The sequence below is a fragment of the Periplaneta americana genome, chromosome 4 (assembly GCF_040183065.1).
Source record: "Periplaneta americana isolate PAMFEO1 chromosome 4, P.americana_PAMFEO1_priV1, whole genome shotgun sequence".
Lineage (NCBI taxonomy): Eukaryota > Metazoa > Arthropoda > Insecta > Blattodea > Blattidae > Periplaneta > Periplaneta americana.
Window position 1 is genome coordinate 76,288,924 of NC_091120.1, and position 27,187 is coordinate 76,316,110.

The 27,187-nt window shown below is 36.2% G+C and overlaps 2 protein-coding genes across 4 annotated transcripts in view; one reads left to right on the forward strand and one right to left on the reverse strand.

Annotated features, from left to right (window-relative positions):
• The window catches only part of LOC138697977 (tyramine receptor 1-like), a 689,651-nt gene that overhangs the window by 280,922 nt on the left and 381,542 nt on the right, over positions 1-27,187 (forward strand). For all 3 annotated transcript variants that reach the window (XM_069823608.1, XM_069823606.1, XM_069823607.1), the window contains exon 3: positions 8,786-8,835. The gene's annotated coding sequence lies outside the window, so the exon portion shown is untranslated. The remainder of the gene's footprint in view (positions 1-8,785; positions 8,836-27,187) is intronic.
• On the reverse strand, positions 153-26,949 carry LOC138697976 (glucose dehydrogenase [FAD, quinone]-like). Its single transcript, XM_069823605.1, has 2 exons — positions 26,840-26,949; positions 153-3,694 (listed from the first exon to the last, which is right to left on the reverse strand). The coding sequence occupies exon 2, from the start codon at positions 3,686-3,688 to the stop codon at positions 1,793-1,795; it is 1,896 nt and encodes a 631-aa protein (XP_069679706.1). The 5' UTR covers positions 3,689-3,694; positions 26,840-26,949; the 3' UTR covers positions 153-1,792.

Here is a 27,187-nt window from a genome sequence, read left to right on the forward strand (position 1 = left end):
TGTGGTTAGCGTTTGTGATGTGTTCTGCATATGTGGAAGTGTTTTGTAGTTTTGTTATGGCTGTGATGTGTTCTTTGTTCATTTCAAACACGTTAAAAAGAACACATCACAGCCATAACAAAACTACAAAACACTTCCACATACGCAAAACTCATCACGAACGCTAACCACACTACAGAGACATCAACACAGATATGGAAATTCTACATATTCAAAAAGGTAGAAACTAAACACATTAGAACAATACGAAATATATAGACACACAAAAATACATCCAAATGAAATTCTCAACACACAACTCAATTTAAGAACACACACATTACACTACACAAACACACCCCCACAGGAAACACAAATAAAAGGCGCCATGACCAGCAACAACCATGTTGAAACATGTTAAAGAGTTAATGTAAAATTTAACATTTTGCTAAAAATAAAGAAATTATAAGTTAAAAATATTCGTCAGTACAGAAGTTCTTAGGAAAAAATTAAGTTCTCTGTTTTCGTGAATTAACACATTATACTCTTAATGTTAAAAAAGTCAAAGTATTTTGTAATGTCGGCCTTAGTCATTAAAATATCATAATTTCAGTAAGAAATTAAAGAACTGTATACTATATATCATAGGTATAGATAATACTATAGTTTTATTTTTATTCCATATTTTATTACATACACACAAAGTAATTTTAGTACTTCAGTTTATTTTCCTGTAATAAACTTTATTTAAATAAAATAACCTATAGGCCTATATTATACAATTCCTGCGAGATTGAGTTGCGAATACAATGTAGAAAGAAAGTATAAAGCAGACTTGTGGAAAAAATATGTTGTCAATACATAACAAGTAATTAATAAATTTGTGTACATATCTGGAAATACAGTCACGTCTCCTTAAGCAAACAATTCGCTTTCAGGCACTACGTACCTTATTTTCTATAAACTTCCACTTGACCTTTGTTTCCGTCGTGCACACAGGAACATAAAATTTTCAGATGTTGAATTCTTTTGGCCATAATATTAGTTGCTATTTAAGTAAATATTTATAAAAAATGTTAGGAGTACTTCTTAATAGCGCAAACAGTAGTTAAAACTTCATTGTTTCCTTCGAGAAGAACATAATATGTTACTATTGTTAAATTACATAAATTAGGTCAGATGCAACAGTGTTCATGAGTAAGATAGTTATATATAATAGAAGTAATACAATACAGTTATATGAACACTTTTTAATGTTTGAATAAAATTAATAAAATCTGTTAAAAACCATACATGTTTCGGAGGTATGCTCCTCCATCTTCAGTGGTAGTACCACGACGCTGGTAGAGATGTTCGACCGCGTCTTCCTTAAGCTACGTTACGCGGTCGAACATCTCTACCAGCGTCTATTATATATAACTATGTTACTATTGTTTCTCAAACTAAACAACAACTAATTTATATAACCTCAAAGGAACTTCTCTGTTAGAAAGTAAAATCAAATATATGCAGGTAGTGAGAGAGCAGTAAATAAAGTAAAGAGAATAGAAATGTATCGGAGGGAATTTGGGTTAGTAGTGCAACAATTAAAATGAAGAGAAGAAAATTACTTGGAACATGTAGTTACATGGAACGTTTTGAGGAAACATGCTGCAAATCAAAGCAAAAGTTATCTGTTTACCTACAGAAATCGTACCCCTGACGTATTCAGGCTTCTTTACTACTATTACTGCTACTACTGCTGCAAATAATAATAATAATAATAATAATAATAATAATAATAAAAATAATAATATCCCACTCTGATTGTTTATCAGTGAGCAGTATCATCTTTCGATTCCCACTCTTTTCTTATCATATCGGCAGCCTTTTCGCCTATCATTATGGTTGGAGCGTTAAGGTTACCGCTAACTATAGTTGGTATTATAGAAGCATCAGCAACCCTCAGTCCTTTCACGCCATACACTTTCAGTTCTGGGCTCACAACGGCATTGGGATCAGATTTTGGACCCATCTTACATGTCCCTGATGGGTGAAAAAGAGTAACTCCTATATGCCTCAAGGCACATTCCCAATAGGCTCTTGTGTTTATCTCTAAGTCGTCACAGTTTTTTATATATACTTTTCTTTGTATTCCTTTTTTCGACTTCATCTCTTTAGTTTCCATAAATTTTAGGGAAAATTCTATGCCTTGTATAAGAGTATCGATATCTTTATTATCAGGATCCGATAAGTATCCCGGAAATATTCTAGGGTGTGTAAAAGGATCTGTTGACTTGAGAAGGAGTCTGCCTCTACTTTCCGGTCGCATAAGTACAGGAGACACAAAGAGAAGATCGGCTAGTTGAATTAATTGGAGTAGAGAAGTATGTGTTTCGCTGTCATATCCAAAACTTTGAGATATTAAACTTAGGGATTTTGTGTCATTAGCAAATATTACACAAAAATTAAACTGTAAGTCTGGTCTGTCATCAGATGTAGAAATGTTGGTTTTTATATATCCAGTCATATCTGTTATTGCGATGTTCGTCAAACTATCGGATCTTTTCATTAAAAAGTTGTAATACAAATCCTGTTCACTAGGTGTTGGTAGATGGCTGAATTGTGAATCTTTAATGTTGAAAGCCGACCCGTAAAACGCAAGATGGTCTTGTAAATTTTCTCCGACACTCAAGTTTTGAATAATAGGATTGATTCCCATTTCCTCTAAGTGATCCTTTGGTCCTATGCCTGAGAGCATTAATATCTGAGGGGAATTTATTGCCCCGGCAGATAAAATTATTTCTTTTCTTGATTTAACAGTATAGATATGACCATTGTTGTGTTGGAATTCGACCCCGTAAGCGGTTTTCGTTGTTTCGTTAATTAGTAACCTAGTAACATGAGCATATTTAACAACATGAAGATTATCATTATCTTTCACAGGACTGAGAAAGGCTTTGGCTGCATTGCATCTTATCTCATCCCTCAGAGTGCCGAATAGTTCTCCGAAACCTAACTGACGCTCCCCATTGATGTCTTCCAACCATTCGTATCCCATTTCGATAACCGCTCTTTTAAACGATTCTTTATAATGGCCGACATTTGCTTTCTCTACTGTTAAAGGTCCACCTGTCGCGTGATAAGAAATGTTGCCACGACTTTGAAGCAATGGTTTATAAGTCATGTCTTCAGATTTCTTAAAGAAAGGTAAAATTTCATCGAAGCTCCAACCATAATTCCCATCTTGTGCCCATTTATCATAATCACCCTTCATTCCCCTCATATACAACATGAAGTTGATAACACTACTTCCTCCCAAAACTTTACCTCTTGCCCAATTACAACGCTTATCCCGAAACCCCTGACACATGCCTTGTTGAGGTTCAGTGCGATACTGCCAGTCAATTTTCGTTTTCTGTAAATTAATGGCAAAAGCTGGAATGTCCGAGGTTGGAGTAGGGTCGCCTCCAGCTTCTAAAAGCAGGATTTTCCATTTGTTCTCCTCGCTGAGTCGGCTGGCCACCACGGAGCCGGCTGAACCTCCACCTACGACAACGAAGTCGTATTCAGGTAGCAGTAGGCTTGTGGCGTCTCTTGGATAGTCTTCAGGGTTTCCCAGTTGGTTCTGAGTGCTGACAAGAGTTGAGATGAGACCGGCAAACAGAATACCGCTGACATCGATTCCTCCGGGAGTTGCAGATGTGTTGAAGGAACACAATTCCTCCATATTGTTCTGAATATGAAATGAAATTCAAATCTATAGACTCATTATGTTGTTGGAACCTGAAATTTGATATTCTGAAATATCTGTTCAATATTTGCCTCACACGAGATTTCTTTAGCTGAAAGTTTAAATTCACGGAATTAAATATTCCTATGACGTATGTTTTCAAACTTGTAAGATGTTAAACGTGCTTCAAGGCTGTTTGATATTGATAGGTGCACCTTGTGCTACACATGGCGATTCATAAGTCTGCGAAAATCTGAAGGAGGTTTTTAGACGGGTTTGAATATAACCATATCATACAACTCAAGATTTAGAAAGAATTATTGATTCAGTGAAAGCCTATGAATGTCAGTAATTATATGACGAACAACATACCAATAAATTAAAAGTTGTTTGTTGTTTAGTCAACTGTCCGAAGACAGGTCTGAACCTCAGAAGTGATACCAAGAAGGCACCACTTATGAGACAAATAAGCAAGGAGATAATGGGGTAGGATAGCCAGTTTATTTCCCCCTCCATTGCATACATCGCTGAATAGCTACATATTGCACTAGTCAGACTTCAGATGTATACAAACAATTGTTCATCCTCTGACACATATCATTAAATGAGACGTAGTACCTGATAATAGATCTACATATCGGCCTGAAATTCAATCAGAGGATGAAGTAATAGTAAATGTTGCAAAAATTAAAAGGTAAAAAATTATACGATCCTAAAAATATTAATCTTGTAACACATCGGAATATGTTCGGACTGGAGACTGTCGCACTAAAGCTCTCGAACCCTTTCAGTTGCTGAAAGTATTCCAGCTTAAAGTGTTTATAAGTTTTCCACCAGTGTATGGCAGCAAAGTTTTTGATATGTCCAAAAAAACTAGTAATCAATAGGCGTCAAATCAGGAGAGCAAGCTGGCCGTTTAATAGGAATGTTGAAAACTTATATCGTTTCATTTAACGAGTAACAAGAGATACCGAAGCGCAGAGACATCAACTACGTTCAACTCAAAACAGTAGGCCTATTGTAATGCATTTCTATACAAGAAAAGGAATAAACTTTTTTGGGAATACGAGTACGAAATGATAACCTTATAGCCCACTGTGTCGTGCACACGAGTAAAGCAGATTTAAACATTGTGAACACCTAGGATGCTATTCATAGACATTTCGCTAGCCCGCCCTACGAGCGTGCTAAACAGGATTCATATCATATCATATCGCTAACACTGATTTGTAAATACGAAAACGTTAGTTCGCTGATCATCCACCGAAAGCCCGCGCTAAGAATGTCTATGAATAGGGCCCCTAAAGAATAACACACAAGTACTAGTGCAGCGGCGACCGAACTCGAGCTGCAGTGATTACATGTGACAGACAGCCTATGAAGTAAGGAGACGGAGGAAAGGTACTTGGCATGAAAACTACAACCAGTGGTGGCTCCTGTACTAACATCTTGATCAATCCCGCGGATAAAAATCTTAAGCTTTGCTGTATCAGTAATGTCATTGCTGTCATCAAGAGCCAGTGAATAATATACGATTTTTCTTGCTTCTATTGAATATAATCAGGAATTTTCTAAATTCTTCTCTCGATAGGCCTACTTGGTTGAGAAATTCGTAGTTTCTCAAAATAAAAAACTTCTTATGGACAAGTTGTTTAGGCTATTTTAATCATTATTCTTACGAGAAATTCTGTTCTATTAAAAGGCTTTAAAGAAGGAGATATTTCAAACCCAATTAGGTAGCTGACTTCCTTACATTTATTTATGTCATCTTTCTCTTCCTGGCTATGATTTAAGACATGTCAATTCCTGGCATGTAACAGTACGTTGGCACATAATATTGAACCAGTTTTTCTACAATATTGTTACTAAATGAATAACTAATAAATAATTACCCTCATCTAAAGATTAAGAAGATTAAAACTGAGATAAAACCTAATAATTTTATCCTTCTAGAGAGAAAATATAAAAATGTCAATATTCATGCACGTACAGAAGAATTATAAAAACACGTACTTAGTGGTCAGTAATAACTAATAAACATAATAATAATAATAATAATAATAATTTATTCAGCGTGGCAATTTATTAATGTTTTATATACTCTTACTTGAACCGTTGATCAAAGTATATTATATTACATTTTGTCCGACAGAACAACAAAGCAGTTCTTTACGAAACCACCTCTTACTGCTTGTAGAGACAGAGTTTATAGAGCGACATGATATCGCCACTGCTTGCCTTCAGTACGTGAATGAAACTCAGAGCAATGTACAGGAAATTCTTCGTACCCGTTTGGATGTCTGTGATTACACGATGTAATCACGACACTCGCTTTGGTCACCGCTGTACTAGTGTATGGCCATAGACTGAAAGTCTCCTTCAAATGTTACTCTACACAACGCAATACCTCCTCGCAAAAAGATGATTGGAATGGAATGCAATTTCAGGAGAGGGGGCACTGCGATCCAGCAGTGTGACTTTCAACATCTATTGCGCTAACCCAGGGCTGGGCATCGGGAGCGGAACTAGACTCTAAACGGGGACGCTTAATATTCATCCGTCACTGAATCAACGCTGAGTGGTGTTCGGCGGGGAAGAAAGGGGATGAAGAGAAATCGCTAACCTAAGGGCTAGGCGCATTTACAAACTCTCACCGGCTGACAAAAATAAGGTTCGCTGCGTACTCAGGTTTCGAGTAGGTAACCCCACTCGTCCCTAGGCAGCATTCTCAGTGCGTTGCCAACCGGCGTTCGGAGAATGCTGAGGAACTATAACGGAATAGAGAAATGTTAACTGAATTATGTAGATGCCTAATATGGGGAAACGAGAGAACTCCGAGAAAACCCCATTTGCTACTAGGGCTCGAACTCGGACAGCCTGTGTGAGGCTGAAGAACTGACCACTCAGCCACCGGAGAAGTTAAAATGAAGGGTTCAGAGCCATAGTGGGCCAAACGCCATTTATAAAAACGGAGAAAGTAAGGGTTAACGTTAAGTGAATACCATAGTTTAATGAAGATTGAAATATCATTTAGTTTGAATGTGTATACTTTATATTACTTGCTTTATTTTTCCATTGAATTATAGTAATAAGATCATTTTAACCATTGATTCTACGGTTTTAGTAAATGGTGCTTGGCCCACTATGGTTCTGAACCCTTCAAATGATCATTACATCAGCATGAAGTTACTTGACATTGCGGGATTGTATTGACAGAGCATTAATTTGGTGACCATTTATTTATTTATTTATTTATTTATTTATTTATTTATTTATTCTGGTGTAGTTAAGGCCATCAGGCCTTCTCTTCCACAACACCAGGAATACAAATACAATAACAGAAATAAAAAGGAAAAAAAAAAGACTATAAACGAAGTAAAGTCACACAAAAATATACACATGTTGCAATCACACAAACTTTAAATGAGTGATTAAGTATAATTAATTGTATCCTAATTAACTAACACAAACAAGAAACTTGCGATTTTAATCTGGAGTAAAAAAAACACAAATCAACACTTCTAGCAATATCTAAAAAGCATTAAACAAGACAAAATTTTCCAATTTAATTTTGAATTGTGATAAAGTCCGGCAGTCCCTGACATCATTAGGTAGCGAATTCCAGAGACGAGGTATTTCTAGTATAGGAGGATAAGTATAGAGACGTTCTATGATGAGGGATAGAAAGAAGTGCTTGATGTCGGTTTCGAAGAGTTGTAAGAAATTGAAAGCGCGATAAGAGATAATTCGGAGTAGAAGTATGCATGATTCTAAATAGAAGAGATAGTGAATGTATTGTTCTTCGTTCCTTCAGACGCACCCATGAAAGTAACTGGAGGGAAGGTGTTATATGGTCAAATTTACGAGTATTGCAGATGAATCGTATGCACACATTATGAACACGTTGTAGTCTCTCAGCTAAGAGTGAACTTACATTAGTTAGTACGGAATCGCAATAATCAAAATGGGGCATTACAAGCGTCTGAATAAGATTCTTTTTTAGACTAAGTGGTAGAAATTCTTTCATATGAAACAAAGAGTGAAGTTGAGAAAATATTTTTTTGCAAGTGTGTGTTACTTGGGTGTTCCAATTTAGATCGCTATCCATGGGGTCCTATTGAAAAAATGATATATTTCTACCTTCCTGTAAGCATCTTCATTTTGAGCACAACTTTTTGAATGACCATTATGTAGAGGTAATGAATGATTCGCAGCTAGATATCTGCTCATTCACTAGGAATGTCTGTTTTTCTGAACTGTCCTGCGAATACTTGTTCCAATCTCGACCACACATTGTTGATTCGGCGTTCTTCGGCCACTCGTCCATTTCTGAATTGTACACTATGATGCTACGCAATTCTGAGATACAAACTTTCGCGAAAATCCCTCGTAACTGGCCACCCAACACAACATTTGACGATGCAGTAAGTAGGTCTCTGCTTTTCCTGATGGTGAACCGATATGTAGTGCCGAAACACTGAACTTTAGATTAATCGGTGAGAGAGACTTTCAGAAATGATGCTGCAGAAGGAGTCCGCCATATCGATAATATATCACAGTGAAAATTACCAAAACTTTGGGTTTAATATTCTTTATTATTAATGGTAATGGGTGATAATCATCACCATCATCTTAATTATATCATCACCATCGTTGTCATATTAATCAATTTATTTTATCTGTACTTTAAAAACGTATAGCTCTTGGATTAAGAATTACATATTATTTTATATCAATACGATATTAAATTTAATTTTACGCTGCTAGCCATTTTGTGTCGTTAATTTTGCATAGAATTTCTGGAACAAAGACTAATTTTTACCAAGTTAGCAATCGTAACTCATTTCATAATATTATTGATTTATTAAATCATGTATTGCACATTGAAAGTTATATTATTTTGGCCATTTCTGTTTCACTCGAAATTCATAAATATAAATGTTAGTTCCATGTTTTAAATTTCCGAATAGGCATAATTGTTTTATTATTACGATTATTATTATTATTATTATTATTATTATTATTATTATTACTTTTTCAATATATGTAATTTCTCAGATTACAAATTTTTAACGTATTTATGTACTTTTCTAGGTTATCAAAATATCGATGACTTGGTCTTCTCAGTTGCATGCCTCCTTGTGGTAAGTACTTCTTCCAAAGCTATATATTTTTTTTCTTTTCCAGGCCATTACTACCTCGATCTACAGTCTGTTGCACATTTCTACTGAACTAAAAAAGCATTACAGATATTACCATTCTCTCCGCATCTTCATCTATTAAACCATCCCGTATCCATAATTTGTACATGTGCGATTTCTTTCTTCCAATCATCCACCATTATGGTTTTAAAAGTACCAGATACCATAGTTTGTAGAGTGATTAATGAAATATTGCCGACGTTTCTCTTAGCTGTTTTATATTTTACCTGATGCTACATCGCCGAAAGTGATACTAGTGACTCGAGTGACTCTCAAGCAGATGAAGAAAGTGACGACACTGAGTTTGCCCGTCCACTGTCGGACAGCGAATATGGAAGTTCAACTTTCATCTCATCACTTGAGTTAAATTAAATAATTATTTTTTTTTTTTTGTATACCAGAATTATAAGCAGAGTTTGTTGTTGCTGAAAATCGTTGCAATATAATATTAGTTTAATAACACTTCGCTCTTTTGTTTCAATAGATTACGTATTCATTGTTTGCATCTATTATAAAAATCGACATTAATTCACTAATATTTATTTTATTTCATGTTATTAATATTCTTTTATAATTCTGTTGTACAAACAATAGGGTATGAAACTCGTACAGTGTAAACTTATTATTTACTATTATTACATTAATGTACACAATTTTTTTAGATTAAATTATTCTTAAATTGTCGAATTCTCGAATAAAGTAATGGAAGAAAATTAAATTTAAGTACTTAAATGCTTTGAGAATAACTTATAACTTAATTTATTGGTAACGGTTAAAAAAATTCTTTCGCATTAAAATTTTAAATTAAAAGCGCGACTAATATTTTCAGGATACGTAGTACTAAGATGCATGCGATAGAAATGTTATGACTCTAGTATTACGTCACGCATTCCTTCCGCTCTTCTTCTCGTCAGCTCCTAGTATATCATCTCCATTGGATTTAGATCCGGATGTTAAGGGGGAAATCTAACGGCCTAGATCATATATACCCAGATAGGTCGGCCTTATAGGCTTTGAGGTTAACTTTTGTCAGATTTACTACGCTGCCATCTAGTTGTTACATAAGGAGTCACGTCATAATTCCCATTTGAATTGCATTAGCGACTGTACTGCCATCTCGTGTTCGTTTACGGCGGTTGTTCTCTTCAAAGTGCTGCCGATTTTAACATAGCGATGAGTTATCTGTTACATACATGATCTAGGTCTAACGGTAATAAACCCTTCATCTCACAACAGTGTATCTGTTTCATACTCTATTATTAATCGGTTTTCCTTTACTAGCGTAAGCAATTCCGACCTTTGCATATCTTCGTCATACACAATATTACAGTACAGTTTACAGCAGAAAGCCGGAGAGAGCAGTCGCGTGTGCACAAATCGCTTACACAGTATAAAGGCTATTGGCCTGAGGAAGAAACGAAGATTACAGTAAGAGAAGATGGAACAGTGGTTACGGAAAGAGACATCAGGAAATGATAAAGTAAGTGAATTAAGTAGAGAGGAACGGAATAATAATGCAGGCTTGAATCAAATAGAAGTAGATATGAAGAACCAGGCTTTAAGACTAAAAGTAGATAACATCTGTGAAAAGATAGAAGAGTTGATAGAAGAGAATAACAAATTAAAGAAGAAGATGAGTGAATACGACCTCAAGTTGAGAAAAGATAACTTAATAATTTTCGGGGTTGAAGAAAGGGGCCGGGAAAAAGAGATGGATACCTTTAAGAAAGTGAGAGATTTATGTGAAGTGATCTTTAATATAGAGTTGAGAGAAGATCATGTCGACCATACGTACAGATTAGGGAAAGGAAATAAAAGACCTATCTTCTTGAGCCTCAAGAATACAAAAGTAAGGGAAGTTATTCTGAACAATCTAGGACGGCTCCGGGGTTCAGGAATGAGGGTGGAAACAGATATGTCATTTGAAGTAAGAAATAGAAGAAAACGACTACTACCTTATATGAAAGCAGCGAGGGCGAAGGGTCACTTTGCTAAAATGTACGAAGATAAATTGAAAGTGAACGGAAAATGGTATGATCTGGAGTTCTGCCTGAGGAATGAAGATCATCCAGAATTTGGACTAACGAGAAGAACGAAAGAGGACAAAGTCGACGTTTGCTACATGAGCGAAGGGAAGGAGCAGAAGAAAATCATCCCAACTTCAAGGACGGAACAAGTCATTGTCGCAGATCACATGGTAACAGGAGCGAATAGTAGTGAGTTCAGAAACCCACATGCTGACGTACGAGGAAGTGTAGAGGTGATGACACATCGAGAAGATAAGTGTAACGTGATCAAGCAGCGTAAGCAGATTCCTAGTCTCCATACGATGGCAGTAAGGTTAGCGCACTCCAGAAGGAATGCTGACAATAACGGAACAAGAAGCACAGGTGTTAGAAAAAAGGCGAGTGGGGATAAAAAGAGAAACCAAGAGTCGGGAAGTGATAGGGAAGAAAGTAGTGAAAAGATTAAGGGTGCGAGTATGAGTGGAAATCTAGGATGTGGAAGTGAAAGCGTGGGGGGAATAAAAGAGGAATAGAAGAAGAAGAAGAAGAAGAAGGAAATAGAAAGAAAGACAGAGATAGAAATAAAGCAGAGACAAGCAGTAAAGAAAGGTCAGAACCTGCGACAGCTGAGGATATAGTAATGTTATTACATACGATTAAAAAATGTGGGGATATGATCAAAAAGTGCTAGTGAAGGGTAATTGTAATTGTAAATGATAGAGAAGTATAGGGGAGCGTGAAAGTGTATAAGCTGATGTGTGGAGAGAAATATAAGATTTATAGGAAGTGAGAGTATTGTGAAAGGTTTAGGTGTAAGTGGAATAGAGAGAAAGTTGAAAGTGAGCGCAAATATGAATGAGTGAAAAGTGAAAAAGGGTTAAAAGAAATGAACAAGTGACAGCATAAAATTAGTACTGACATTTGAACGTTGGAACAGTAAATGAATATAAGAGACAGATAGGAGAAAAGGTCAAAGAACAAGTAAGGCAAATAATTCAATATGATAATTTGTAGAGAATAAGTGAAATTGAAATCTTAGTGAATAGTAGTTAGAGGAAAAAGGGGGTTTGAAAGGCATATATAAATTTAGATATATTACAATTAATGATCAAATAGAGAATAGCAAACGAAATGTAGGAGAAATACTGAAAGGGAGATTGAACAAGTAATAATAAAAAAAAGTACATAGTTTAATTGGTAGAAGTTGTGTAGACGCGTACTGCAAATAATGTGTTATTGTAATAATATGTTAATGGTGGCACCGGATACAGAAATGTGAGGTACACCATTACATGTAAAGAAGTGCTGTGACCAAATATATCAAATATATCAAATATTACAGTATTATCATGAAGACACTGTTGTAACTATCTTTTCGGGTCGTTTGAAGCTGGCGGCTTGTTCTTTCGCTTACTGGCTAATGGACATTATCTATTACAACAGTACTTACTGTTTGTAATCCCAGTATCAACCGACCTCTTGTCCATTTCATAAAATTAATACTAGTCATCTCGTCATGATAGTCCATAGAACGTGATTTTGCGTCAAACATTAAAAACGCACAGAAACAAAACTCTCGTCACTCTGTATGCACTACTATCAGTTTTTGCACGGGACTGTCATCAGTGTACACTCCTGACATATTTATATACTGCGACTATTTGTAGAGGTGTAATCTGTATGAAACCAAGTTTCATCAATATAAACCACAGGCTTCTTCTCCCCACTCTCGTTCCTCCTTATGAATCGAAGATAGTCTGCTCGTTCTCTCAAGACATCTTCACATTCAATTAGGATCTGACGCGTGTTTTCACATTTTTGGGATACAAACCTGATACAGGGTGAAAAGTAATTAAACCGACAAATTTCGGGTGATTGTATGGGACATCAAAACAAACGGTTTGCTCTAATATATTTTCTTCAGAGGCTTTATTAAACCGGCAGAGGACGTATGCGTTCTTCAGTTCATGACTACTCTACAAATTCATATCATCAGTGTGACTACTTAAACAATTTCCAGGGAAGTGAATTGTCAGAGGAGGCCTTGTACCTTGGCCTCCCCGATCTCCTGACTTGACCTCTCTGGTTTTTTGTGTGGGGACAGATGCGTAATCTTGTTTACTCAACCCCAGTTAAATCAGAAAATGATCTGGTGGCCCGGATATTTGCTGCAGCAGAGAAAATAAACGATAATACTGAAGTCTTTCACGGAGTTGGACAATCCATTTCCCGCCGATATAACTTTTGTGTGTAGATTAATGGAGGTATTTTTAACATCTTTTGCACTGATTTTGGTGTATAAATGTTTCTAACGCCTTTTGCAGCGATTTCGGTGTGTAAAAGTTTTATAAGAGACTCAAGCAATAAAGCATGGCAATGGTTTGTGTTACATTATGATCTGGTGTCCTCGCGAAATGGTGCCTCACAGCACAATATGACAGAGAAAACTGTTTGTTTTGGTGTCTCGTACAACCTCCCGGAGTTTGTCGGTTTAATTACTTTTAACCCTGTAGATTTTACTATTTTTCTTAAAGTTTTCTTACAGCCTGTAAATTGTATTTCTGTCTTACAAAAATGATGTAGTTCTCCTAGTGTTGGAATTTCCTTGTGAACGGTGTCATAGTTTTTGAACTGCTTTCTAAATTAATTTATTCCTATCGTCCTATTCACTACTGGCCTCAAATTAACTTTTGGTGTCGATATTTTCAGTTCTTTGTCTTCTGTGTGCTTACCTTCGTCACGAATTTTACAGACTGTATTTTTATTCACTTGTACTATTGCTGTACTAGGTACGTTTTAAATGCACAGTTACACCGCATACTTTTTCATAATCACAAAACTTAATAACATTGTAGAATGCTTACCTAGCCAGGCTATGTTAGTCTTTCCCTCCGCGGCATGGTAACGGAAGCGAACACCGTTACTTTCAACACTGAAATAGCACGATGATATTGAGAGTACTTGTACTGATGACGTAATGTACACCCACCGACGCGGGTTGTAACTTCCAAAATTCGCCTATCTTATTCTGACCTTGGTTGTATAATACGGCAATATAATTAGCTACTGATTAGTAAACAATGGTGTTGACGTAAAGCCGCATTGAAGTCCAACTGCTATGCCTAGAAAAACAAAGAGACCAAGAAGCGGAGCGTGTCTAATATTATAGCAGCTTTTGTTAGATTATATTCTTTATTTACAGGATTAATAAAGTAGGCCTACAATATGAATGAAAAATGTTGTTGAATATTACATTTTTACTATGTCATACTACTTTTGACCAATAAAACGGTACGAAAGGAAGTTTTTCAACCAATCATGGCTGCATATCGCACAATTTTCTCTCTTCCCTAGCATTTGTTTAATTTTACCGCTTCCCTAGCATTTGTTTCTTTTTATCACTAACTTAGTATTTGTTTCTTTGTTTGCCAACATTTCAAAATGCAAATTCTTTACGGTATTATGAAACATGCTTTGCGATCGTCATTTGTTTCCACATAGATAGTCGACTGAAAATGGCGGCTCCGTTCAAACATTTTGGTTAAGGTAACATTAGTGACAGAATTTTAGTTAGTCAATTATCATCTATTTTATTGTATTAGAGTACTTTATTTCTTCTAATCTTTATATACTTTCGTCTGTCTTTATCACCTCACTATCATTTGTTTCTTTATTTGCCAACATTTCAAACTGCAAATAATTCTTTACGGTACTATAAAATAAGCTTTGTGATCGTCATTTGTTTACAGCATAGACAGTGAACTGAAAGTGGCGGCTCCGGTCAAACGTTTTGGTGAAGCTAACATTGCTGAAATAGAATTTCAGTAAATCAATTTATATTTTATTGTATTAGAGTACCGGTACTATATTTCTTTCAATCTTTATATACTTTTTTCTAATCATGTAATAGTAAATTAAATCCCACTCGAGTTTTGATTTTCTCTAGATAAATGAAAACTGTTCATAAATTATTTTGCTAGGGTTTGCGTAAATATCCTAATAATATTTATTCTTCATATACAACGAAATCTGTTATAAAAATGTGCTGGTACTAAGAGGTCTGTATGGGGGAAATGCAGTCATTTTGCAGAATAATGTATGCTTGTAAGTGCTGAATCTGCCGAGTCTGCTGAAACGCTAGCGCGTTGATCTTCCATCCAGGCGGCCCTGATGTTGGTAGAATTTGTGTCGGACAAAGTAAACGTTACAGAAGTTTATTATTGGAGTATGCTACTTCCGTTTCCCTCTGCCATATGATTAACATTGTCCACATTTCCCTCATTTGATTCATCATCTGTAATTGTTAAAATAATCTGGGAAGAAGTATTACGAAAGCTACCGGCCCAGCTTAGTCGGCTGAGGCGCTTGCCTGCCAATCCAAAGTTGCACTCGGGCGTGAGTTCGATTCCCGCTTGAGCTGTTTACCAGGTTGGGTTTCTTCCGAGGTTCTCCCCAACCGTAAGGCGAATGCCAGGTAGTCTATGGCGAGTTCTCGGCCTCATCTCACCAAATACCATCTCACTATCACCAATCCCATCAACGCTAAATAACCTAATAGTTAATACAGCTTTTGATTTTCATTTTTTTTATTTCATTTATTATATTCTATAGATCTTATATTAGCAATGAAGGTTTACGATGTGGAACAAGTCAAAATTTTACAATAGTACAATTACAATTTTTACAATATTTTAGAATTTTTAGTTTTACAATTTTGTAATTTTCTACAATTTTTTACAATTTTCTACAATTTTTTTACAATATTTTGGCGAGGTGTAAGGAGATGAGGTGAGGTCCGAGGATTCGCTAAAAGATTACTTGACATTTGCGTTACGGTTGGGGAAAACCCCGGAAAAAACCCAACCAGGTAATCAGACCTAAGAGGGTGAAATGAAGTGAGGCCGAGGACTTGCCATAGACCATCCGGCTTCAGTCCCACGACTGGGGAAAACCTCGGAAGAACCCATTCAATGAGACCAAACGGGGGATCCAACCCAAGCCCGAGCGCAGCTCCGGATCAGCAGCCCAGCAAGTCTGCCGACTGAGCTACATCGCTGAATCTTCTAAAAAAATACAGTACATAGACTATCAGATTATTAAATTTACAAACGCGAATGATTGTTCATCAGTTTAGTTATAACATATACTACAAAACAAGTAAGTTAATTCTATTTAAGGCATAAACAATTCAATCAGTTGAGATATACAGAAATTGATAATACATATCATGCAAATTACTTCAAACTATAAACATAAACAATTCATCAATAGAGCTATCAGATTACTATTTAATTTGAAGCATATACAATTCATCAGCCAAACTATACAAACATATACAATACAAAGTAAACAGATTAATTAAATTTACAAGTATACTTTCATTAAGCTATACAAATTTGTACAATTCATAGCGTCGTTAAATAACCAACTAAAAAGAAGTATTAGGAATACTACGGGTTTCCGATCGGGCTACAGCATTGCGTTTAAGGTGTAACGTTGCAAAGCCGAAAGAACGCAGATTTTACCCCATATGGGGGTCACGGTTTTTCTTCGGCCGCACTATGGCGCTGGGGTTTACTAAGCTTCTAACAAAAATGAGTGCACCGTGACATTTCCTTTGGGGTTAAAGCGGCAAGAACGTGACACAGATATCCCTACTCTCATTATTGTTGATTTTAAAAGTGGGAGCCTTAACCTGCCGCCATCCTTTGAACCGATTTGGCCTGTAATAAGGTTGACTTTATCTACCTGTACCTTATGAGTTTCCAGTGTTGTGATGGTAAACGTTTGGGGCTTCGGACCTTGGGGTTTAACAAGTATTCGTCTCTCAGGGTTAAGATAGGATAGCAAATCTATCGTACAGATCGATTATTTAGTCCTGACAGCTTAGCGACGCGAAAGAGGGGAAGTAATAGAAGTAGTGGGGAGAGCTCCGGAGTAGAGGTAATGGCGAGCAGTCGGTAAAAGAATGCAGTACAGCTTAATATTGTACTAGAAACATACCGCTCTATCGCACGCATGACATTCTATCGCTCCGAAGGCAAGCGAGTGAATAACCCAAACACACCTTGGCGTAACTAAATGGACTCACCTGACCCAGGCGCGTATCTCCAGCGAGTCAGGACTAAATAATCGTACTGTACAAATCTATCGGCATCGGATTCGCCCAGACCACCAACAGGTGTCCGACTTGGAGTAAGCTTTTAGGAAGAGGGAGAATTTCCGACAACTAGAAAAATCATCGTTTGTTATCAATGGAACGACAACTTTATTTATGGAGAAAGCAAGTATCTGTTGTGCCGCTAAATCACTTGGAATGTAGAAAAATGTTATACGAGAAACTTTATTCTGGTTTTGAGGACAGTAAAAAAGATAAGCGAAATGTGAATGACCAGGACTTGCGATTATGATTTCTTGCAAATTGCTCGAGGACTGAATATAGAAAACAAAGTTTTGTCAGCATCTCACGCTTGAATCAGTCATTATAAGAAAACGCACAAAATTAAGAACAGAAAAACAAATTCGTATTTCGCTCCCATGTTTACGACGAAGACAAATTTAATAAGACTGTGGAGGAATGTTTTCAAGCTACCCAGCAGCGATTTATCAGTTACACTCCCTCTTCAATTTATAACAGACCATTCCAACACGGCGCCCGGACGCTGCCCTGTATCTGCTCAGGGCGGACCCTCCCCCTCTCTATGGTGGTGTACGAATGCATGCGATCATCAACTCTTCTCGTCTGTTAGATGATATTCTGCAGACATTGCTGGATTACGCGTTCCATCAGTCATTCATTCATCCATATGGTGTATTATCGTTTGTGCTGAACTGGTTTGAAGAAGAATGAAGAGAAGTGCGTCGACAGTCGGTTCAGGATTTAACCCCTCTTGGGAGGGCTTGTATCTTGTCTAATCTCACGACAACAATGTTCAGTGTTTAATATGAAATATCAATGTACGGGCAAAAACGTACAACATGAAGCGTCATCTTTGAAGTTAAAAATTCTCTAAGGGCAATATAATGAAATTAATGTTTAGGTTATAGTAAGTTTATTTTGAACAGTTGTCAACAATGTATAGGAATTATTACCAAACTTTTATTAAACTGTTAAAGGATTTTCTGTCCGTTTAACTATGTTTTTTTTGTATAGTATAATGTCATTCAAACTTCGTTTTTCTCTTTCTTTCGCAGCACATTGAGCCAGTTCCGAAAGAACTGTCCATGCAAGCTATATTGTTGCCCTAAATGTCGCCAAAAGTAGCCGGCATTTCACGGAAGGAATGTTTGTAAAGGAGTGCATGATTTCACCTTCAGAGATATTGTGCCCTTCCCTGGTGACGTTATTTGAGACAATTAGTCTCTCTCCACAAACAATCTGTCGCCACGTGTAGGAACTTTGTGAACATCTTTATGACGCCCTTTTCTGTAAATGTTGAGCAGGCCCCAGTCAAATTCCAAAGAGAATTGATAAGGCTTCAGTGTCACGCAATTTTGAAAGATAGATATTACAATATTCAGGCGGCCTCGTTGCGTTTTATAAGAACTTGGGACAAAAAGAGTTTCCGCTTATGAACGCATTGACATTTAATTGGTATGTTTGGCTGTATATACCTTTGCGAACAAATATATTCAGTCACGAACCTGAATAAGAGTAAAACTAGGTCATGTTTGTTCGATGTTGAGTTGGAAGCAGTGTTACGTATTCATTCTGCTCAAAGAATTTTCCCTGATATAGCTAAGTTGGTGAAATCAAAGAAATGTTGTTTGTCTTCCTAATTACAGAAAAAGGACAATTTTATTTTGCTGTATTATTTTGTAATGGTCAATTGTTGTAATTCTTGAATTCTTTCTATGTGTCATAAAATGTGCCAGCCACATAATTCACTGGGTCACTCTTCCCCTTGCAAGCATGCAACCCTCTCAGCGATCGGTATTCCGTCTCTTTCCCTCTCACTCGCTGTCTCTCTCCGGGGCTTGGCACGGCTCCTACGAACCCAGGACAGCCACAGGGCATCCCGGTGGCTGCCCACTTGGAATGTTCTGATTTATAACACCAATCAAATCGATTTTGAACGCGAAATGCGATCAAAACGGATTATTTCTTTTGGAGGAGAGAAACACACTCACACGATAGCCGAATCTGTTTTTGCGTTACCACATTCATACACAATCAGCATGGACGGCTTATTAATTCCTATACTGCTTTATCATGCTTCAGGAGCCGAAAGGATCTTTCGGACTCATAGTTGCTAAAAAGTTGTTTAAAGCTGACAACATTATTGTCACTGTAACAAACTAAGGGAAAATGGGAAAAAGAGAGCTTAAACGGGTGTGTATCGACTGCGCGCGAAAAGGTTTATTCTTAGTTCAACTGCGCGGGAGCAGGTTCCTCATTACCTCAGCAAACAGGTCGACTGCGCGAGATGAGGTATGCTGTAAACGGTAAAAGGGTAGACTGCGCGCGAGTGTTTTATTTGCGACTTGGTAATGTTTGCACAAAACTGTTCGTAGCACTGTTATCATTAGTCAGTTTTTGTGAGAGTAACAAAATCTATGTTGACGGTATCATCGACTACTGCTGTAAATTATTTTATCAGTTATTTACAATTCATGTTTCAAACAATGGTCAGTACATTCCCCTTAGCATTTTGTTTATTGACAAAAAAATAACGGTAGTTACGTACGAAAAAAGTATTAACTCAAATCGTAAATGCTTGTAATAATATGAATATTAAGTTTCAACCGTCAATCATTGTGTCTGATTTCGAAGTAGCTATACACAAAGCAGTTAGTCAGGTGTGGCTATTTTCATCTTTATTAGGTTGTAGATTTCATTTGACGCAGGACTGGTGCAGGAAAATTCAGGCGTTAGGGCTGTCTTCCGATTATAAAGAAAATAAGACTGATATAAGTAACTGGTTACACTGGGTATTTGGTTTGGCTTTCCTCTCTCCTGACGAAATTGGGGATGCATTTGTTGAAGATTTAATGAGGATTAAACGCGACAGTGAAAATATTACATGTTTCGCTGATTATTTGACAACGAACTTCATAGATTCAGAATGTGGGTTTCCGTCCCATATATTTGGGCTTCCAATACTATAAGTTCTGAGCGAACCAAATTTTGTGTGGTATTCCACAGGGCTTTCGGCCTTAATTTTCACAGTGCACATTCACATATATATCATTTTGTTGACGCTATCATTCAAACTCTTACAATGACCTACATTAAAATGAATAATGACAGGGCTCACCGATCTAAGAATAAATGTGAAAAACATGTGCAGTGTAAACAGGAATTGTTTTTAAAGTACAGAAATGGAACTACGACACTTTTTAATTTTTTAAAATCTTTTCTTATTATTATCATCATAAGGAATGAAGGTAGTTTCCGTGTCTTTTTAACTACCTTGACGAGTGCCCCATTATGGGCATGAGAATATGACAAATCATTTTAACCATACCTATGACTGGTGTAGTTTGGCAGTCATAGAAAGTCCTAAGTCTCTGAAAATGGAAAAGAAAATGCTGTAGTGCCAACTTAACTTGTGTTTTTCTCCGCGCGCAATTGACTTGACTCAAAAATTGACCACCGCGCTCAGTTGACCTATTTCGAAAAGTGACCGCGCGTGCAGTTGACCTCTTCAGAGCAGGTAAAATTTTGTGTATGCGCGCAGTCTGGATCCCCCGCCGCAAACAATGGTTGACGGAAGCGTTCTTCCCATACTATGAAGACAACTGTGCCCTGCTTTTCGATTCCTGGACGTCATACAGTGACACGATTTGTCTTGAAAATATTCCTTCAGGAAAGACCATAGAAGTGTTCCAAATTCCTCCTGGCACTACCGGACAAATCCAACCATTCGACAGCTTCTTTTTTCGGTAGTGGAAAGCTCTTTACCGCCGATGATAACGTTCATGAAAAGGTTTTCCATAGAGACAGCAACCTGAAATTACAATCTTTCAATTTTCATCTCCAAGATTCCAAAACATGATAAAATATTCTTGGTTTGCAAGCAGATACACGACGGACCGACCTCCCGAATTTATAGTTCCTGTGAAATAATATAAGGAAACAAAGGAAAAACAGTGAAGAGCAGTGTGACAATAAGATGCTTATACGTTATGCATGGTGAAATTAGAATTTTTGTGTTTTCTTCATTTAATTAAGAATAGTCACTTTTGTTATTCTTTCATCGCTGACAGAAAGCTGGTGCTGGTAGTGAGATATGATATGTGCCGAGTCTTTATGTGCAGTGCATTCGTACTCCATGCTCCCGTTCTGCTCCATTGAAGCAGGGACGTCCAACTGCTCCGCACACTGGGTTGCCATCGCAGAATTCTGGATTCGATTTCAGTGCTTCAGAGTTAAAACTGGCAGTTAATTTTAATGCATATGACCTCCTTACAACATACCACTTCTGTTAAGAAAATTTCAAGACAGATTTCGACCTGTAAGGGTTGATACTTCCCTTGTTAGTAAATATGTGATAGCATAAAAATAACAGTTTTTTGTGATGTGTGTCAAATTTCTTCAAAAGCAGATATAATCTATTTCAATCACAATATATTATAAAAATAAACGAAATCTACATGTTCACTTTCCTTAACATTTTTTCAATAATGTAGGCTATATTATTAAGAGATACTCAATCACAGAAATGATTGACGTTGTAGCTACTTATGGTAAGGTGAATGCAGTTTCCATTATTCCACATTCAACGGCCATATCACGAAATATCAATGATGTAATCAATAAAATTTGTATTGAAGTTATTCCGAAAGTAAAAGAATTAATGGACAATCGCCATTTGGTTTTAAAATGAATAATTTTTGTTGAATCTTGTCTAAAATTTCTTCTTTGATTCCTTCAACGTATTCGCATTTGTCCTGTGTCATTACGAATACAACCGTTACGGAAATTATAAAGGCTGGTTCACAATAAACCGGGAACGGAAACGACAACGAGAAGGAGAACGGAATTGTTAAAATAAATATTTCAGTTCTCATTCTCGTTGTCGTTTCCGTTCCCGGTTTATTGTGAACCAGCCTTAACTGTTGCGTTCAACTAGAGGATAAACACGCACATATTTTGTTTTTATCTTTCTAGTGCTGCTTATACTTTATATTTATATTCTTATAAATTGTTTGTTAAAATTTTACTTTATTTTATTGATTTATTAATTTATTATTTAAATATTTAATTGCAAATTTTATTCAATCTAATAAGCTGTATATCTTATAGATTCACTAATCAGGTAATAGGGCATCAGGCAGTTTAGCACTTCCATAGCGCATATTGTAAACTCATCGCTCGAAGACAGTTTTCAGTCTACGATACCCTTCAAACGATTGAGACGACCGGTCGGCCGTGATGCTTCTTCGGGTGTTTCGCTTTCTTCGAGTCAGGACACGCGGCAGTCCGCTTGCTGCGTATACTGTAGTACACTTGGTCAAAATGAAAGTGGCCGGTGTCAGAGAGACTAAGTTCGAATCGGATACTTCCGTGAGCGCTCGGGGCAGCCAGGCTTTGTTCAAAAGATTGCGTATGTTCTTCTAGTAGTTATAATGGGGAACACAACTATTAATCACTAAAATCTTTCTAGAAAATAATTCATATACGAGATTTAAAACAGACAGATCGTTCAGAATGTTTAAACAGTTAATATTGTAACACAAACACTTCATACTGTATAACAAGTTCTCAAGTGGAGTACGACCATTGCTCGTTATAATGCCATTCTGACTGCAGTAAAACTTTTCGCGTAGTTGGTAGAGCGGTGGCTAAGGGTTTGTGAAGTTCGTGAGGTTGCACGTACAAATCTTGGTAGAGTCATTAAACTTTTTTGTTGCCTTTTAAATCAGTGAAAGTATAACAGATTTTCGTCATTTTTTTATCCTTAGAATACTTTTCGCTTTATTTTTTTTTTCGTGTTAATAGAAACTTTTGACGCTAGATGGAAGTAACACTAAAGACGAAATTTAGGGTCTTCATATTAAAATGCTGTGTTAATTATTTTATTAAAATCTGCTGCTTTGCATTCGATTGCCTAAGGAACATTCAATAAATATTGAAGGTTAATTAATTGGCAATAATTAATTTGCAAGATGTGCCACAGGGAATATGATTATTATACTAATCTAAATCCGTGATCATCAGGGCCTAAACGTAGTAATACGAGTAGTAAACAAGAAGAAAAAACATAATTCTGATGACAAAATACATCCTGATTTCCTGGAATTATAACCACAAATTGTCACCAATTTTGTAATTATCTGTAAGTAAATGAATTAACATAAGCAAAATTATTTGATTGTATTACACTAAAAGGAGTTATAAAAAATAAAAGAAAAGACAAAACAAAAAATTCACCACGGAGATTCGAACTCGAACTATCTGCATATAAGTTTAGTAGCTTAACCACTGCTTCACGCCAAGCATGCTGTGGAGGTTAATTATTTTATTAATCCCTGCTGCTTTACACTCTATTGCCTAAGGAATATTCAGTAAATATATTGACTGTTAAATAATAATTGGCAATAATTAATTTGCAAGTTGTGCTACAGGGAATATGATTATTATACTAATCTAAATCCGTAATCACCAGGGCCTAAACGTAGTAATTGTAAACAAGAAGAAAAACCGTAATTTTGATGACAAAATATATCCTGATTTCCTGGAATTACAACAATAAATTTTCACCAATTTTGTAATTATCTGTAAGTAACATGATTTACAGTAACACAAGCAAAATTATTTGATTATATTACACTAAAAGAAGTTGTAAAAAATAAAAGAAAGGATAAAACAAAAAATTCACTATGGAGATTCGAAGCATGATGTGAAGGTAGCCCAAATCAGCGCCTTGTATTTAACTAAAGCGGCGCACGGAGATAGTAGTGAACTGCGCGCTCACCCGAAGGAACTTAGAAAATTTTCACTGCTCAGGAGACCGGCCACTTTCATTTTGACCAAGTGCACAGAGCGAGATACCGATCGCGCGTATGTCATGACTCTCCGTCGGTCGTTCTTAATGAAATGCAGAGCTCTAGTGATTATTAATCGCCAGCGCTCGCGAACAGATTTAAAACATGTGTCACATTGCCAGATGTCCCGATTTGGCGGGACATTTCCCGATTTTCATATAAGAATCTCGACTCCCGCTTCGATTCGAGGCGGAACCCAAAAAGTCCCTCCATTAGAAAATTAACATCACTTGTATAATATCGTTACCTAGCAACTATTTTCTTTGAGGCCTAAATAATTACATCAATTTTAAATTAATTTCCTTAACAGTGCAGGTTTGCACATTGGAAAAGATGAATATTTTGGAAAGTGTAAGGTTTGTAACAACGAATTCAGTGGTGGATATGATATTTCTAAACATTTCATCAGAAATGGATGGCACAGAGACTGGAAAAATGGTTGTTGAAAATGTTAAAGTGCAGTGATAAATACGTAAATGTATGCAGGAGGCTCTGAAAATGTATGCTGTATGTTAAATGTTGGATTTGGAGCAATAATATGCTAAGGAACAAAATAGCCTACATATGAATTTAGGTATCTATAAATTTTGTATCATTGTTATCAATTAATGAACTTTGAAATGTAAATATTTTATCACATGTGATGCCATCTTTGAAATTTGTGCTTTACAGAAAATCTATGAGAGAGAACTGCTATTAAAACATTAAGTTCATAATTTGGCATAAGATATTACTGCCACAAGATCTTCAGAAAGACGCCAGAAAAAGGCCTAACTTATGTACAGCGAGATTAATGTTGTTTTGTACTTGGAAACCTGTGTCTACAATATGTTTCTTTATTAAAATTATAATTTTGATATTCATATTACTTTATTCAATTGCATATAACTTAGAGAGATAATTTTATTCCTTATTTTTCACTTTTTTATTTTTATTTTATTTTTTTTGTGATCATGAAAATGTCAACTCTGTCCATATTCATATCACTCTTTCTTTAAGACAAAAAGTACCGGTTGATGGAAAAAGGATGTCTCTCCTTGGGAAATCTAAAATCTGGCAACCCTGTTCACAATTTAGATTGCATAGTTTCATCACACGGAAAATTGAGGTTCTGGCTGATATGTAGGCTACATCTATTATCAGGCAGTACATCTCACTTGACGATATGTGTCAGAGGAAGAACAATCGTTTATATGCATCTGAAGTTTGACTAGTGTAATATTTAGCTAGTCGGCGATGTATGCAATGGAGAGGGGAAAAAAAACTGTCCATTCTACCCCATTATCTCCTGGCTTAGTTGGCTTCTAAGTGGTGCCTTGTTGGTATCACCTGTGAGATTCAGACTTGTCTTCGGACAGTTGACTAAAAACAACAACACGGAAAATACCACATGCTACAGATTTTAAATTGAATGCAATTAAAAATCGCAAGTGCGCGCTCACCCATTTAAAATAGTGCACTATATTCATGTGTAATTATTAATCAAGGCGATAATGCAATTAAAAATCGAAAGTGCGCTCTAGGTCTTACAAGTAATTTAATGGGTTCCTGACTAAATACATTGACTTTGATTCTGGTAGTCTAATGAATCGACATAAACTCTTAGGGCCGTATTCATAGACATTCTTAGCGCGGGCTTTCGGTGGATGATCAGCGAACTAACGTTCTTCGTATTCATAAATCAGTGTTAGCGAATGAATACTGTTTAGCACGCTCGTAGCGTGGGCTAGCGAAATGTCTATGAATAGCACCCTTAAGAACTCGCGGGGTGTACATACATCATACTCGTATTTTAGAACACTATATGTCGGAAATTGTTTCGTTAAAATGCTGTGGCCTTCAGTATCTTTGAAGAATGTACTGAACTTTGTCTGGTGACAGAAATAACCAGTTTTGTCACGTTGGCTCGTGAGGTTGCTTCGACAGTTCGGAAAGTGCATAATAGTGACACAAAGTGGTGAATTAATACGATTACTTTTGTTAACTTTTATTTTCAAGTGTAAGTAATTATCCTGTTTATGTGTTAGTGTATTCTGAAGATCTACAAGGGTAATGAAGACTATTTTATGGTGTCTGCTAGGTGTCAGATATTTTGGAATTTGTAAAATTGTCATTGTTTGCTAATTAACTCTGTCATGGTATATTTAAAACTTGAATATTTTCAGGTTGATCATTTTAACAATATGCAGACAAAATAACACATAAATTAAATAAATATGAAATCCAAAATAAAAATTGTATTAATTCTTGTGAAGGAGCACCCAAAACGAGTATTAATGTTAGGAAGAATTGCGCGACTCCCTAAGGATTGAGACGTAACTATTTCGTAAAATACTATGAAGAAACTTGACAAAATATTAGGTAATTTTGTAGAAATAAAATTGGTTGAGCATTGGTGAAACGAACGGTTCTAGTTGTAGGAAAAACGAAAGCATTTTTACTGGTGTGTTCAAAATTGATTAAAGTGCTTGCAGATATTCATTATTTCTAGTGTGTAAAGAACTGTCTGGAGAAAATCATTTCAGAATAGTTGTTAGAATCTTCAATGAAGCTATGCATCTACTATAGCCAAAGGCTGTGAAATGTCTGTGGTGTTTGATCAGAACATAATAACTCCAAAAATGATGTTTTGAAATACAAGCATTTTTATTTTCACTTTTTCTTTAAAAATCATAATTATAGTTTACATACAAATGTAAATGAAAATATCATAGATTACGGCACACGCTCATGTTTTTCTATAGCTTCTAAGAGCCTATCGCTAAGTGTAGATAGCAGAAAATGACCATTTTGCAGTTACCATCTTCTGACAAAACACCACAGATATAACAACCTATTTTTCTGACTAACAATATAAAACTAACTCAAAGGTACACTTTTCTACATAATTTAGTTCCCTAATGGCACGATTACCAAACATTAGAAATTAATAATATTAACGTATTATTTACCTTCGGTATTGAAGATGTTGATCGTACGTAAAACTTAAATGGGTGTAGAAATGACTTAAATGTACGCAGGAAACAGAACCATAAAGTGAACACTGGTGTCCTTTCCTTATATAAATACGGTAGCCTTTGCTTAGGAAAGTGATATATGTAACAGAAATACGAGCAATATGCATATCTAACACAACGGGAGGAGGAGCTGAACGCGATAATTAAGTCATTGTCAATGTAGTGTATAATTATTCATTATCGGTTGTGAAACTTGGACTCTCACTTTGAGAGAGAAACAGAGGTTAAGTATTTCAGAATAAGGTGCTTAGGAAACTATTTGGGGCTAAGAGGGAGAAGTTA